General features: G+C 43.7%; 1 protein-coding gene across 1 annotated transcript in view; it reads left to right on the forward strand.

The window, feature by feature from the left end:
- Window positions 1-8,948: 8,948 nt before the first annotated feature.
- The window catches only part of HEG1 (heart development protein with EGF like domains 1), a 120,848-nt gene continuing 115,126 nt past the window's right edge, over window positions 8,949-14,670 (forward strand). Inside the window, exon 1 of the mRNA XM_036744756.1 lies at window positions 8,949-9,297. Within this exon, the coding sequence (XP_036600651.1) occupies window positions 8,949-9,297 (349 nt within the window). The remainder of the gene's footprint in view (window positions 9,298-14,670) is intronic.

The following is a 14,670-nucleotide window of genomic DNA, read 5'->3' on the forward strand; positions in this document are numbered from 1 at the left end:
TTCTAATCATCACACATCCCCTTGGCACATGGTACATATTTTGCACCGGTTTCATTTTTATTCGGTTTGTCTGCCTTCTTAGGTCTTCCCGAGCCTTTGTTTCTTGTTTCCCTATTACCGTTATTTTCTGAAGGTGCCCATCTGTGACAGGAAATCCTGACTTTGTGGCCTGACACCAGGAAGTCATTATCGAGGGTTCCTCATATCATGACATTAAAGACATCGCTGATTTCCCCACAGCGATTCAAACAAAACCAATAACTAGCCATTACATAGCACCAACTATGTGCCAGACACTGTGCTAATTCCTTTGCCAATATTATCTCATTTGATCTTCAAAACCACCCTGGGAAGTAGGTACTATTATTCCCTCCATTTGACAGTTGAGCAAACTGAGGCAAACAGGGTTAAGTGACTTGCCCAGGGTCACACCGGTTGTAAGTGTCTTCCTGACTCCAAGCCCGACACTCTATCCACTCTGCCACTTTATAATCTTATAACCTTATATTCCTCTTAAAATCTGAATAACTTACATTTTCATATTCAGCGTCTAGTACTGTGCCTGGCATACAGTATATGTTTAATAAATTCTTGTTGCCTGATTTGATGTAGCTCTTTAAGATTTACAAAGCACTTTCTTCAGGTAATGCAGGCATTGTCACCATCATGGGAAACCAGCTCTCAGTGAGGTTAAGTGGCCACAAAACAAGCAAGTGAGAGTTGGAGCTGGAGCTTAAACTCAAGTGTCTAGATCACTTGCCAGTAGGTAGTCAGTGGGCACAGTGGACAGCAGAGTCAGGGAGACCAGATCCAACTTCAGACACTTCCTAGCTGTATGATCCTGGGCAAGTCACTTAACCTCTGTTTGTCTCAGTCTCCAGCACCACCTCTCTAGGTTGTTGTGAGGATCAAGTGAGATAATATTTGGAAGGTACTTTGCAAGCCTTAAATGCTAGATAACATTAATAATTTATGTATTGATAATTATTAGTAAATCCTAGGTATTATTTATTATTACCAAGTTCAATGCTTTTGCGTTTACATTAACTCTAAGGTATGGCCCTAATGATCCAAGCTGTTACTAGACGGCAAAAGTTATTCATTCATTCATTCAAAAATATTTAAATACCTTCTCTATTCCAAGTACCATGAGAGTTCAACAATGAATAACCCCCAGGGGCTGTCCTCAGTGAGCTGGCAGTCCAGGAGAGGGGCTAATACATGCACAGGGGCATGATACAGAATAAAATAACTCAAAGGCTTGAAAATTATGGAGAAGATACTCTGAAAGCTCATAAAAGGGAAGGATCATCTCCCAATGCGATGGATCATATAGGGTGTTCCTAAAGTCTGGACACATAGGCAAAAATGCATATTTTTAAGAAATGAAATGATTGAAATTTTCAGCAACATTTTATTTAATTGGAATATTAACAAATAACATTTTCAACTTTATATTCCTATTCCAAGGGTGAATGTGCTAAAATTGATGGCAATGTGGAGTTACTGAGTTATTGCATCGAGTTCACGTGAATCTTGCAAAGCGCATCAACATTTGCATCACAAATGATGGAAATCACATTGAAGATGTTATTTGTTAATATTCCAATTAAATAAAATGTTGTTGAAAATTTCATTCATTTTATTTCTTGAAAATATTCATTTTTGCTTATGTGTCCAGACTTTTGGAACACCTTGTAGAATGCTTCCTGGAGGAAGGAGAATTTGACCTTGACCTTGAAAGATGCATAGGACTTTAGCAAGCCAAAAGGATATTGCTGATGATCTGATGGTAGGTCATTAACTCCCAAGAGGTATGGACTTAGGAAACTTGATGAGTTCAGTCTATGCAAAATACTGCGTTTTTACAGGCTTTTATGGCAGTAATTACATTTACATTGCTTTTGGTGGGGGGGGTAGGGGGGTGGGGGAGGGGTCTGAAGCGTTTTCTCCACAGCGATCTCTTTCTTAGCTCACAGTAAATCAAAGGGGAGTGGGGGGGGGGGTGGGTTGGCGAAGAATAAAGAATGTAGAGTCCTGGATCTGAAGATCTGGGTTCAAATTCCAGCTTTTCTATGTAATATCTCGGTAACCTTGGACAAGTCACTTAACTTCTGTTTCCTTTTCTGTAAGACAAGGTGACTGGACTGTCCAACCTTAGGTTTTTATTGAAACAATAGAAAATAAATTTTGATTTGCATTTTAGTGAGAGCTGTAAATTTCTATGCTTGAAAGTGGGCTGCATAAATTGCACCGTGGGGCCGCTTGCAACTGCAAGCCTTCGAACAGCCCTGGACTAGATCACCTCTAAGCGCCTTTCCTGCTCTCAATCTATGATCCTATGTTGATTTCTCTCATTTTATAGGTGGTCACCACCAGAAAGTAAGTGACTTAGCCAAGGTCACATAATAATGAGCTGGGCTAGAACCCAGAACTCTTAATACTAGCTAGAGCAGTAGGCAGAGGAGAAGACACAATGAGCTGAATTGAGCCGGCAGAAATAGCCTGGATGGTTTATTTACTTTGTTGATAGAAGGACATTTCATCCTTTTTCTTTCTCCCCACCTCCCCCTCCCCCTTTTTTCCATTCTAATTTCCAGTTGGGTGGTGAAAAATCCGATCAGGATTTCCAGCTCTGTGGTCCCCGCCTGGCATTTTATCTTCTACCACTTTGGCATATCTACACACACACCCCTCTACAGAACTGGTACCAGGGTGAGGCAAGATCGACTGCTGCTTTCCAGAATCCCCAAAGCATAGAAGCAGCAAGGGACACTTTTAAAATATACTTTATATAAATGCCTATGTTTTCAGTGCCAGAAAATTTTGCTGTCCATAGCACACATTTATTTGAGGGCAAGTCATGTTGTGACCACACGGGGCTACAATTTTCCAACCTTGCTAATGACCCACAAGTGACTTGTCCTGGCTGTGCCCCACTGAGGATTTAGGGATGGCAGACTCTGCAGCAGGGACACAATCCATTTTTATCTAGGCTAGTAGCTCTCTCGTTTCTCTAAGCTTGAATTATGGAACCTCAAGTCTATAATGGAGACGGAGAGGTCATTCCATTTTTTCCTTGACTAGGTAGGTAGCCCTTAATCTCAACCTTCTGACATGAATGAGAATCTTGTCTGTTTATAGCTCCAAGAAAGGAACTGCCTTAGTGTGAATATCTATTTCCTCATCACAATCTTTCTCTGCCCAGAAATTCTCATTTTAGAGTATATTTGGGACCCAGCACTCCTGGATCCCACCCCCATTCATTTTACAGATAAGGAAACTGAGACCTGGAGATATAAAAAGGGGCTGGGAATAGAATTCAACTCTCCTGATTTCTATCAGTGCCCTTAAAAAAAGTTTTATTGATGCTCTTTTTTCTTTTATCATTGTCTCTTCCCAATGACTCCTCTGACTTCTAATAGGACCCTTCTTTGTAACAAAAAAATACAATCGAGCAAAACAAATCAATACATTAACCACCTCTGAAAGTGTCTGCCTTGTTCTGCATCCATATTCCACCATTTCCCTGTCAAGAGATTGGGGGTGTGTTTCACCATCATCAGGCCTCTGAAGTCCACCTTGGTTACTGAATTGGTCAGAGTTCTGAATTGTGTCATATTCATTTTCCTTTACATCACTGTGGTCATCTCATAAATTGGTCTCTTAGTTCTCCTTACTTTGCTCTACATCTGGACACATGAGTTTTCCCAAGTTTCTCTGAATTTGTATTTGTCATTTCTTATAGCCCAATATTATTCCACTCAGATGCCACAATTTGACCATTCCTCAAATGATGGGAATTTGCTTTTCTTTTAGTTTTTTGCTATCAGAAAAAGGGCTATTACAAATACTTTTGTCTACATGAGATTTCCCCCTCACTATCTGACCCTTTTGGAATACCCACTTATGGTGGTGTCCCCCACTCCAGGACCCTTCCCACTCTACAATGCTGCTTCTCTTTGGATGACGTTTGAGCATGGTTTCTCTTATTTTTTTCTCAGTAGAGATGCAGAAGAGTTGGCTTCTGTCCTGACTGATAAATCTTTATAGATTCTTCCTGCATCTCCCCACTCCCAAACCCTAGGATTAACTATACACAGGGCCACCAAACCCCTAGGATTAACTACAGACAGGACTGTTATCCTTTGTATCCACTGTCCTTTACCTCAGATAGCAGAAAGAGGATTGGAGAAACATAAGCCTTTTTAATGCTTAATGGAGAGAGGGGGCAGATGGCAATCACAGGCAGTTTTAGATAACAATTTCTTGTACCCTGGGGATTAGAGACATTTTACTTCTGGAGGGATTTCTGAGTGTATAACTAAAACCAGTAATTCATGAGCATGTTGTGCTGCCCCTGAAAACAATAGGAACCAGTAGAAATAAAATGAAAATTTTTTTACATTTCTATTTTGAAGGAGGGAGAAGCAGTGGCCTGAGCCCTTAGACATGGTGCTTAGCGACTTGGCACCATGGGACTCAACTTGGCCAGCCTTGGAGAGGTCATTCTGCCATGTTTTGCTTGTGGACGAAGAGTAGGGAAGAGTGAGGGAAGAGGACAGAGAAAACCCAGAGTTTTAGTTCCAATTGACTTGCAATGACGGTGGTATCAGATGTGCCCACGCTGAGGACAGTGATTTGCACACACAGTAGTCATTGCTCAAGAAATGTTTCTCGAATGAAGGAAAGAATGAGCCTATGGATTGTAAAGGATACTGCTTTCTTGTCTGATGATTTTGTCAGGGCATTGGAAAGTTGGGGTCAGCTTTTAAAAAATCTCTTAGTTATTTTTCTATTCCTTTCCTCTTTCCTCCAGCCTTCCTTCCCCCTTCTCTCTGTATTTTTTCTCTGTCTGCTTGTCTCTTTCTCCTCTTGTCCCCTTCCCTACCCCTCATTCCACCCCATGTTTCTTTCTCTGTTTCTTCTTTAAGACTTTCTATGCAGAACACCCTTTATCTTCTGGTAGGTTTTAATTCATATGGCAGAACCAAAAATCGTAGCCTAAGCAGGATTGTAAATTGATCTAAAGCTTTCCTGTAACCCCTATCCTGTTTATTCACGCATGCTAAGGCCCTTCTGCCAATGGTGGGTCATGGAATATCTGCAGACAGAAAGAATGACACAGAGAAAGAGACAGATGGTGGAGCTGTGAATTGGTCCAATGGTTCTGGAAAATAATTTGGAATTATGCAAGAATAATGACTAAACTGTTCATACCCTTTGACCTAATGATCTCAGCTGTTAAGCATATACCCCAAGGAGGTCAAAGACAAAAAGAAAGGGCCTCTATATGCCAAAATATTTATAGCAGCATGCTTTGTGGTAGCGGAGAATTAGAAACAAAGTGGGCACTGATTAGGGAAGGGCGGAAGAAATTGTGGCATATGACTGTAATGGAATATTATTGTGTGGTAAGAAATGATGAAATGAAGAATTCAGAGAAACTTGGAAAAACTTTTAGCAACTGCTGCTGAGTAAAATAAGCAGAACCAAGAGAACAATACTATAATAACAATATCTACATTAACAAACAAAACAAGAAACAGCCCTAAAAAGCAGCTGTACTCCAGTAAATCGTAATGACTAATCTCGGTTCCGGAGAGCAAATGATGAGTCATATCTCCTTCTGATCAGTCAAGAGGTGAAGGATTGGCTGAGAGGAATATGACAAACCACTGACAGCTGGGGTCTCTTTGTCCACGGCTCTTGCCTACATCCTTTGTTACAGGAAGGACTGATGGGGGCAGAAATGACTGTGGTGCTAACACAGAAGGCATCAATAAAACTGGAGTTAAAGCAATAGGGATAGAGACAGAGAAAAAGTGGGGAAGACAGAGAGAAGTCAGGAAGACAGAATCATCTCCTGCAGTGCTTTCAATTCCTGAACCTTTACTGTTGGAAGCCCCTTGAAGGGGAGTTGTTGTTCACTCATTCACTCCTGTCAGACTCTTTGGGATCCCATGGGCCATACTGTCCATGGGGTTTTCTTGGCAAAGACACCGGAGTGGTTTGCCATTTTCTTCTCCACTGAGGGCGAGAGAGCTATCTCATTCTTCTTTATATCTCCCCTGGGCCCCATACTATGCTTTGCACATAACTGGCATGTGATCAATATTTTTTGAATCGATGAATAGGCAAAATTAGGTTCAGAATCATCATTTCTCCCAAATGAATTTCAGCTTCAGTTTTGGCACAGATTCTGTGAATGATTATTAATTTTGAATCATTTAATCTGGAATAGTGTGAAAGGCTCATCACCAAGAGCTTGGCTGTAAGGTGATAATTTTTTTTTCCCTGTGGTGACTCATGAAAGGACATTGTGATTTACCGAAGTCATTCCACACCCTAGCACCCGGCTAGGATGAAAACCTGAGGGGGAAAGGAAAGGACAATCCCTAGTTCCTGCATCAGTGGGGCTGCCTTTAATGCCTGGGGCCATTAACCCCTATTTTCCCTCTACCTCTTCCTGCTTCCCAAAGCCAGTCTGTAAGGACTATGCACAGCACTCAGGAAAATGTAGCATGTAGACCATGATTCTAGGTCCCAGTCTCAATTGCTACCAGATCTAGAGCTCTCTGTCTCCTGAAATTTGTATTTGTGCACATGTATAGGCATCAATGTTTTCTACAGTAGTGGAATGTCAGCTCCTTGAGGGTAAGGATTGTTTTGGTCCTGGTGTCCTTAATGCCTAACACAATACTTAGTACATTGTAGGCACCTAAGAAATATTTGTGGAATTTAACTAATTAGAGATTTCTGGATTAAAAATCTGGGGTCCCCAATTCCCTTCCCTCAAGGATTCTGAGATCTAACAACCTAATTAGCACCAATCTCCACCTTTCCTCCCCTTCCTTATCCCAGCCATTCCTCTAGGTTACTCCTGCCTCCCTTTTCCTATCTTTCCTCCAATTTTTATGTGCTCCCCTACTTTCTGCACCTCCTGGCTTTTGGTGTGTTCTCTCCCACTCCTGTCTGGAGCATTGTGTTCAGTTCTGGGCATCACATTTTAGGAAGGACCTTGGATAAGTTGAAGAGGACCTGGAGAAAGGCAACCAGAATGATGGAGGACCCTTGAGATCATGGACCTAAGGATCAGTTGAAAGAGTTGGGGGTATTCTTCCTGGAAAAGAGAAAATTGGAGGTTTGGAGGTGGGCAAGGTAATGCATGACAGCTGTCTTTATTTAAAAAAAAAAAACAGTTGGGGAAAGATTAAATTTGTCCTGCTTGTCCTTAGGGGGCCAGAACAGGGAGCAATGGGTGGAAGTTTCAGAGAAAGGAAACACCAACAATGAGAGGTATTCAAAAGTGGAATGGGCTCCCTCAGAAGCTGGTGTTTCCCTTCTCCAGGGGTCTCCAAGCAAAGGCTGTTGGAGCACTTTTGTCTGTTACTCTGCAGAAGGGATTTTTGTCCTGGCTTAGATTGGACCTCTCAGGTGTTTTTCAATTCGAAGACACTATGAATCTGCCTGGTTCCATGGAAGGAGGGAACTAAAAGGAACCTTAGAATTCCTCCTGCCTCCTTTCTCAAAAGAAGGATACTTAGACCTGAAGTGGTGAGGGATTCACACATCCCTCTTTACAAAGCTGGGGCCAGCACTGGCACCCAAGTCTCCCGGACAGGTGGGGTCCAAGTCCGCGTTCTTTCCACAGTCACCCAAGTAATGCATGGCATGGGTGATAGCCTGGTACCATGGAAAGAACACTGTTTCTGGGGTCAGAGTACCTAGGGTCAAACCCCACTTCAGACACTTTCAAGCCTTTTAATCTCTCTGGCACCCAGCTTCCTCATCCCTAAAATGAGGGACTGGCTGAAGTTAGTTGGACTAGATGTTCTCTGAGGTTCCTTCCGGTTCTAGGTATGATGAAAAGGTTCTCTCCCATCAAAGGCTCACTATAAATAATATACTCACACAAGGAAGGGCAGCAAGACCTGGCCTAGAAGCCACGAATACCTGGATTTAAGCTCCCAGCTCTTGTCCCATGCTGGCAGACTGTGGGACCCTAGGTAAGGAATTTAAACTTTAAGTGATTATCTTAAGGCAGACTCAAAGTTGCAGAGAAGTTACCAGGGAGCTTTTCCACATCTAGGAGTTCCCTAGACCAATGAAATCACAAGTCCTGTGTCATTTCTATTCCTACAATCACACAAAGCCCCTGCCTCCATTTCATGCTCACTCGTCTGCTCGTAAAGAGCTTTGAATTTCGGGACACTTGCCTTGGAAGGTCTCCCTCTCCCGCAGTCTCTAACACGCGTCTAGTTCCAAAACGTCCTGGGGGTTCTGGTGTTGGTGAAAGTTACATTGTTTAAAAGCTTCATTTATTTACAACATCAGCATCATTCCAAAGCCTGGTGGTGTGCATAGGGAGTCCCCGGGCGGGGTAGGGGATGGAGGAGAGGCTAGCCAGACTGCCTCCACCCCCGCCCCCCCCCCTCCCCCAGCCAGGGCTGGGCTCTTCCCCTGCCCTCTCCCCGCCCCCTCTGTGTCTAGGTCGGGCTGGGGGGAGCTGGGGCCGAAGCTGCCCGCCCCACCGCCCGAGTGATGTCAACCTCTAGGAGGAGCTGGGCCGGGGCCCTGGAGGGCTCCGGCTAATTAGCATGTAGCTGAGCCCGGGGCCGCCTTTCCTTCGCTCCGCTGCTCGCCTCTCCTCGGCCCCTCGCTGGTCCTGCTGCGGTCCGGGATAACTTTTGAAGCGGGAACGGTCCCTTGTTCCCCTCTGCAGCTCTTCCCTCTTTTCCAGGACCGCACCCCCCCCTCTCGCTTCCCTGCATCTTTCTCCCTTTCTCTCTCTCGCACACAATCACACACACACACACACACACACACACACACACACACACACACACACACGCTCGCTCGCACAAATACACACACGCGCGTACACACGCCCCTGCCCCAGCCCCAGGCCGGTTCGGCTGGGCATGTGAGGCTTGGGCGCCGGGATCATGGCCACGCCGTGCGCTCTGCTCTGGCCGCGGCTGCCTCCACTTCTGCTGCTGCTGCCGCTGCTCGGGGTCTCCCAGACTCGGGGCTCACCGCCCTTGCTGGTGCCCACCGCCTCACTCCGGGGCCAGCTAAGCGGAGCTCCCCTCCCAGCCGCCGAGCTGGAGCCCGAGCCGGAGCCAGGCCCCCCTCTCGGGCTTCCGCCGCCTCGGCTGCCTGCGCCCTGGGAGCGGGAGAACAGCACCGGGGCCCCAGCGTCCCCTGGCCCCGAGGACCCTCCTCCCCGCCGGGGGGTTGCGACGCCGCGGGCAGCGCCTCTCCGAGCCCCCGGGGGTCGGAGCGCGATCACGGGTGAGTGAGGGAGCGCAGGGGCATCCGCAGGCTCCGGGCTTCTGCTTCTGTACCAATGTTTGGGTTGCGGGGGAGGGGGGAGCGGACTCAGGGAAGCGGGAGGTTGGCTGGGGGCGTCCCCTCTCATCTCCGAGCCCTCGGCTCACTTAACTCTGGGTGCAGCAGGTTGCATCCTGCGCTGGAGAGCCCAAGGTCACACAAGCAGAGTTCATTACAGTTGTGTCAGGACTGGTCCGGTGGGTCCCAGGACTGGGAAGTGGACGCTGAGGAATCTTTTCTTGCTCTGTGCCCCCACCCTCCTCTTTGCTCTGGAGTACATTGGGACAGTGGACCCTGGTGTGCTTAGGATGGCTCTACCTTCTTAGACTCTGCTCTTGGATCCAGGTGGCTACGTAAAATTAATCTGCCCAGGGTGGGTAAAGAAGAACGCTGGGAGGAGGCTTGTTCTCTTGTTCTTTACATGTCCTATTTGGCACCCGCTATTCCACTCTTTCACCTCCAAGACCACTGGCCTTAACCCACGCACCACTTGACTTTTTCTGGCCAGATACAGTTCACAACTGACCCTTTTTGAACCGGTCTCTCTGGGTAGTTTTGAATTCAGATATTCTATGTTGCTGGCATGTTACTACTTCCAAGTCTTAATAGATGAGGTTATTGGAGTTTGAGCACTGAATTTGTTTTGTTTTAAAAGGGTACATTTTTAAAATCACCCATCCAACATCCCCCCCTTATAAAGAAATATATGTGTATATATGTGTGTATACACATATATTATCTCTCTCTCTATATATAATATAATTATATATATAAAATATAATTTTATATATATATATATATATATATATATATATATATATATATATATATATATATATATATATATATATATATCTGGCTAACTAGGAGATTAGAGGAATTAAGGAAGGGTTGAAAGGTTGAGGTTGATCAAAATAACCCTGTCGTCATAGGGGGATTATACCTCCTTTGAGCCTCCCCCATTAGCCATCCATCCTTTCCAAACTCGCTACTTCTTAGAGATTGTTTATCAGCCACAGAATCACAGAGTTGGAAGAGACTTCAGAGGTCCTCTAGTTCAGTCCTTACCTGGACTAAAGCATACATGATTGACTTTCCCTTCTTGCTACTTTCTGCTGTTTATCTCCTTCCTTCCTCTGTCTGGTGTCATGATTCTTGAGTTCTAGTGATGACCTATCCTTTGAGATTGTCATTTCCTCTCCCTTCCCCCCTCCCCAGTTAATTTCAGTTTCTCCATCTGTGAAATAATCTGCCTTGCCTTCTTTGCCCACAAAGGCCTGAGATATAGGTAAAATGGAGATAAAAGTGGGTGGGGGGTGCTTTAAAAAGGATGCAATACCTAAGCTTGCTCAACTTTCCTGACCTGCCAAAGTATCCTTCCTGTGAGTGACACATCTCTTATTTTTATGTAGCTTTTGGTGAGTGATTGGAATACTCACTGTAACACTGTGACCCTTTTAGAGATGGAAAGAGCTCGATCTGTCCCATTGAGAGCTCCTTGCACACTCAACATAAACTTTTGGGATTTACCTGACCAAGGCTATGTAGATCCTGCCTTGAATTAAATAATAAATAGTAGTATTTCTTATATAATGACTGAGCCCTCAGCAAGACCTCTCTTCTTTGAGTAACTCTCTACCCTGGTCACCACGATGTATCCTGTTATATAAGAAATAGTATAATGTAAGTATAGCAGAATAGTAGAAGGAGAGCGCTGGACTTGTATTTAGATACCAGAGTTTGAGGCTTGCCTCCAGCATTCATTTACCTGCTATAATGACCATGTGCAAGTCACAGAATCCCAGAATTTCAGGTGGAAGAGAACTTAACCATGTAGTCCAACCCATCATTTTTGAGTTCCCTCTGCACCTAACAATTGGTCACTCAGCCTTTCCTCCAATGAAAAAAAAATCTCCCACCTCCTGAGGCTGCCCACTTTTCAAGAGCTGATTGTCAGGAACGTTTTTCTTACGCCAAGTCTAAAGTTACCTCTTTGCAACTTACATCCATTACTCCTGGTTTTGCCCTCTGGGGCCAGAACGGAACAAGTATAAATCTGTCCCCTAGGACTAGGAGATAGCCCTTCAGATTCTAAAAGACTGTTATTATGTCTGCCCGGATAAACACAGAATGGGCAGGGAGGAAAGGGAGATCCACTGAGTAAGCCTTCATGAAACATCTGTCCACTTCTCTATGTATTGCCTTCCTTGGTAATCTCAACAGCTCCTGTGGCTTCAATTTTCACCCATAGGGAGAAAGAATAGCCTTCCCAAATCTAGATGCCTACACCCTGAGCACTACTTCTGTATTTCCATCTGCCTACTCGATAGCTTTACCCAGATATCCTTGCAACATCTCAAGCTTAACAAATAGAAAATTAGACTCATTATTATCACCCTCAAATCTGCTCCTCGGTCCAACTTTTAAAAGTTTATTTTAGTGATACCATGATCCACTCAGTTATTCAGGCTAAAAACCTTGGAGCCGTCTTTGACTCTTCCCTTTCCCTTAAACCCTTTATATCTAATCAGTTGCCAAATATTGTCAATTGTGGCTCAGAAATATTTCTCATCTCTATCTGCTCCTTTCTATTCACAGTGCTACCACCCTAGGACTATCTTGTATGACCTTGGGCAAGTCACTTAATTTCTCTGTGCCTCAGTTTCTTTATCTATAAAATGAGGGTGTTGGATTAGATGCTTTTAGGTTTCCTATCAGCTCTAAATCTATGATTTTTTGATCTTATGACTGTTTTAAGAACCTTTTGACTGATCTCCATTATCTCTAGGCTCTCTCCAGTCCACTCTTCACCTAGTTGCTAAGGTAACCATTCTATTATGATTCTTTTGTTCTCCCCCGCCCCCCGGTCAGTAATGTCCTTTTTCCCTTGGCCCTCACATATTATTTTTGTTTCGGGCCTCTCTGATTCACTTATCACTTAATATCATGTATTATGGTCATCTGTATTTATGTCTTATCTCCTCAGTAGAATGTAAGCTCCACAAAGGTAGAGACCTTGTATTAACTAAACTTTGGAACTCTCCAGTGGTTAGGCACAGTGCTTTGTATACAGTTGGTGCTAAATCAATGTTTATTGAATGAAGGTAGGATTTGGAGACCTGCCTCTTGGTGGGAACCCATGAGTTAAGTGAATGTTTTCTGCATGTAGGTAATGAGATATGTTATGTGGCAGATGGTTTGCTTTGACCGGATACCGTTCCCTAGTTTGAAGCATTTGAGATTATAGTTTGGGAGTTTCAGTTTGAAGTTTCATGGTTGAAGAAAAATGAGCCTCTTTTTGATAAGAAAAATCAAGGATGAGACTTGGGAGAGAAACCAAACCTTGTCATCCAATCTGGACAATTTGCTTTTGTGGTGTCCAAACAAAAACCTGCTATTCTCACAATTGGCTAAACCTTAGAGGCTCACAGTCAAAAAGGTGAGTCCAGGAAGTAGAAAAGTGGAAAAAGCATGGGCTCGGGAAGCAGAAAACCTGGGTTCAAGTCCTGGCTCCACTTTCCATCTGGGTGACCATGGACAAGTCCCAACTTCTCTGGTTCTAGTTTTCCTTATCTATAAAATAAGGGGGTTCACCTAAGGTATCTTCTAGAGGCAGCGAGGTAGCACAGTTAAAAGCTGACCTCAGATAATAGCTCTGTAAGCCTGGGCAAGTCATTTAACCACTATTTGCTTCAGTTTCCTCAGCTGTAAAAGGAAGATAGCAATAGCACCTACCCTCCAGGATTGCTGTGAGGATCACATGTGATAATAAGGTTTGTAAAGCACTTGGCATAATGCCAGGAATATAATGGGCACTATAGAAATATTATATTATCATATCCATCACATACATACCTACATATTTATCTCCCTCATTAGAATATGAGCTCTTTGAAGACAGGAAGTGTATTTTTGCCTTTCTTTATCCTCAGTGCTTAGCACAGTGCCTGGCATATAGTAGGTGCTTAATACATGCTTGTTGACTGACTGAAAACTGCTAGAAGTTATGGATGAGTTTGGCAAAGTATATAGAGCTTGTGCTTGTTTTCAGAGTATCTTAAGGTAGGTTCAATTAATGTCACTTTTTAATCTGTCTTGGGTGATTTCAGCCCTCATGGATAACCTAGGGAACTGCTGGAGATTTTCTTTGCAGTCCAGGGCTCTTTTTACCTGGATCCACCTGGATCACTGGAAGTTTATGAAGGTACCCCATGAGATCTTCCAAGTTAACCTCCAAACCAACTCAGAAGCCCTTTTGACAGGGTCTCTTGTGGATGATCACTTGGATATGTTTGAATTTGTTCATGCAGTCTAGTGATTTTGCAGTTGATCTGTCCTGCTGTGGGTAAGAGATTTGGTGGAAAATGAATGTTATAGCTGGGTCTTATAATAATGTCTTTTACTTTGTTGGCCTAGGAACTGAAAGGTGATAACTATCAAACAATGCCTGTCAACAGTAGGTACTTAATAAAGGCTTGATTGACTGATTGTCAATATTGTCCAAAGTCTATGCAGTAGAAGATGCTAGTTTTTTGGGCCTGTTCATACAATAGGTGCCTAATAAAGGCTTGATCAACTGATTGCCAATATTGTCCAAAGTCTATGCAGTAGAGGGTGCTAGTTCTTTAGGCCTGTTCATATAGCAGATGCTTAATAAAGGCTTGGTCACCTGATTGTCAATTTTATCTTCAAGGTATTCGATATAGGATGCTAATTTTTACTCCTTCATGGCTTTGTCTCTGAAGATGGTTTAAGCATGGACTAACTCAATGAAGGGATGGGAGTGTGTGATCTCTAAGGTCTTTTACAGACGGAAAATTCTACATACATAATAAATTTAAAGTTAGAAGGAACTTTAGCTGTCATATAGTCCCCTGAATTTTACAGATGAGCAAACTGAGGCCAAGAAAGGCTAAATGACTTAGCTAGGGTCATACAGCTAGTTAGTGCCCCCGAGACGAGATTCAAACTCAGGTCTTCCTGACTCTAAGTCCAGTGTTCTACCTCCTGCGTCATCTCACATAGAACCTATATATAGCCTACGTAGCCAATGGGACTAATTAGGATTTAGAGCAGAGCATGAGCAGAAGGTAGGAATAAAGGTGAGGATGTCATGTCGGAAGAGCAGAAACTATGAGCACATAAAATTGTCAGGTTAGATATTTGGTGGAGAAGGAGTTCAAACTATTAGTTCAAATGAAATGTTTGAGTTTCATGGACTGGGTCACCAAGTAAGACTGTTTACTGAGTGTCTTTCATGTGTAAGGCATCATTTACTCTCCTTGTAGAATGCAAACTCCATAAAGAGCTGAGAAAATGTTCTTCTTTCCCTCC

Source organism: Trichosurus vulpecula, chromosome 2 (assembly GCF_011100635.1).
Source record: "Trichosurus vulpecula isolate mTriVul1 chromosome 2, mTriVul1.pri, whole genome shotgun sequence".
Taxonomy (NCBI): domain Eukaryota; kingdom Metazoa; phylum Chordata; class Mammalia; order Diprotodontia; family Phalangeridae; genus Trichosurus; species Trichosurus vulpecula.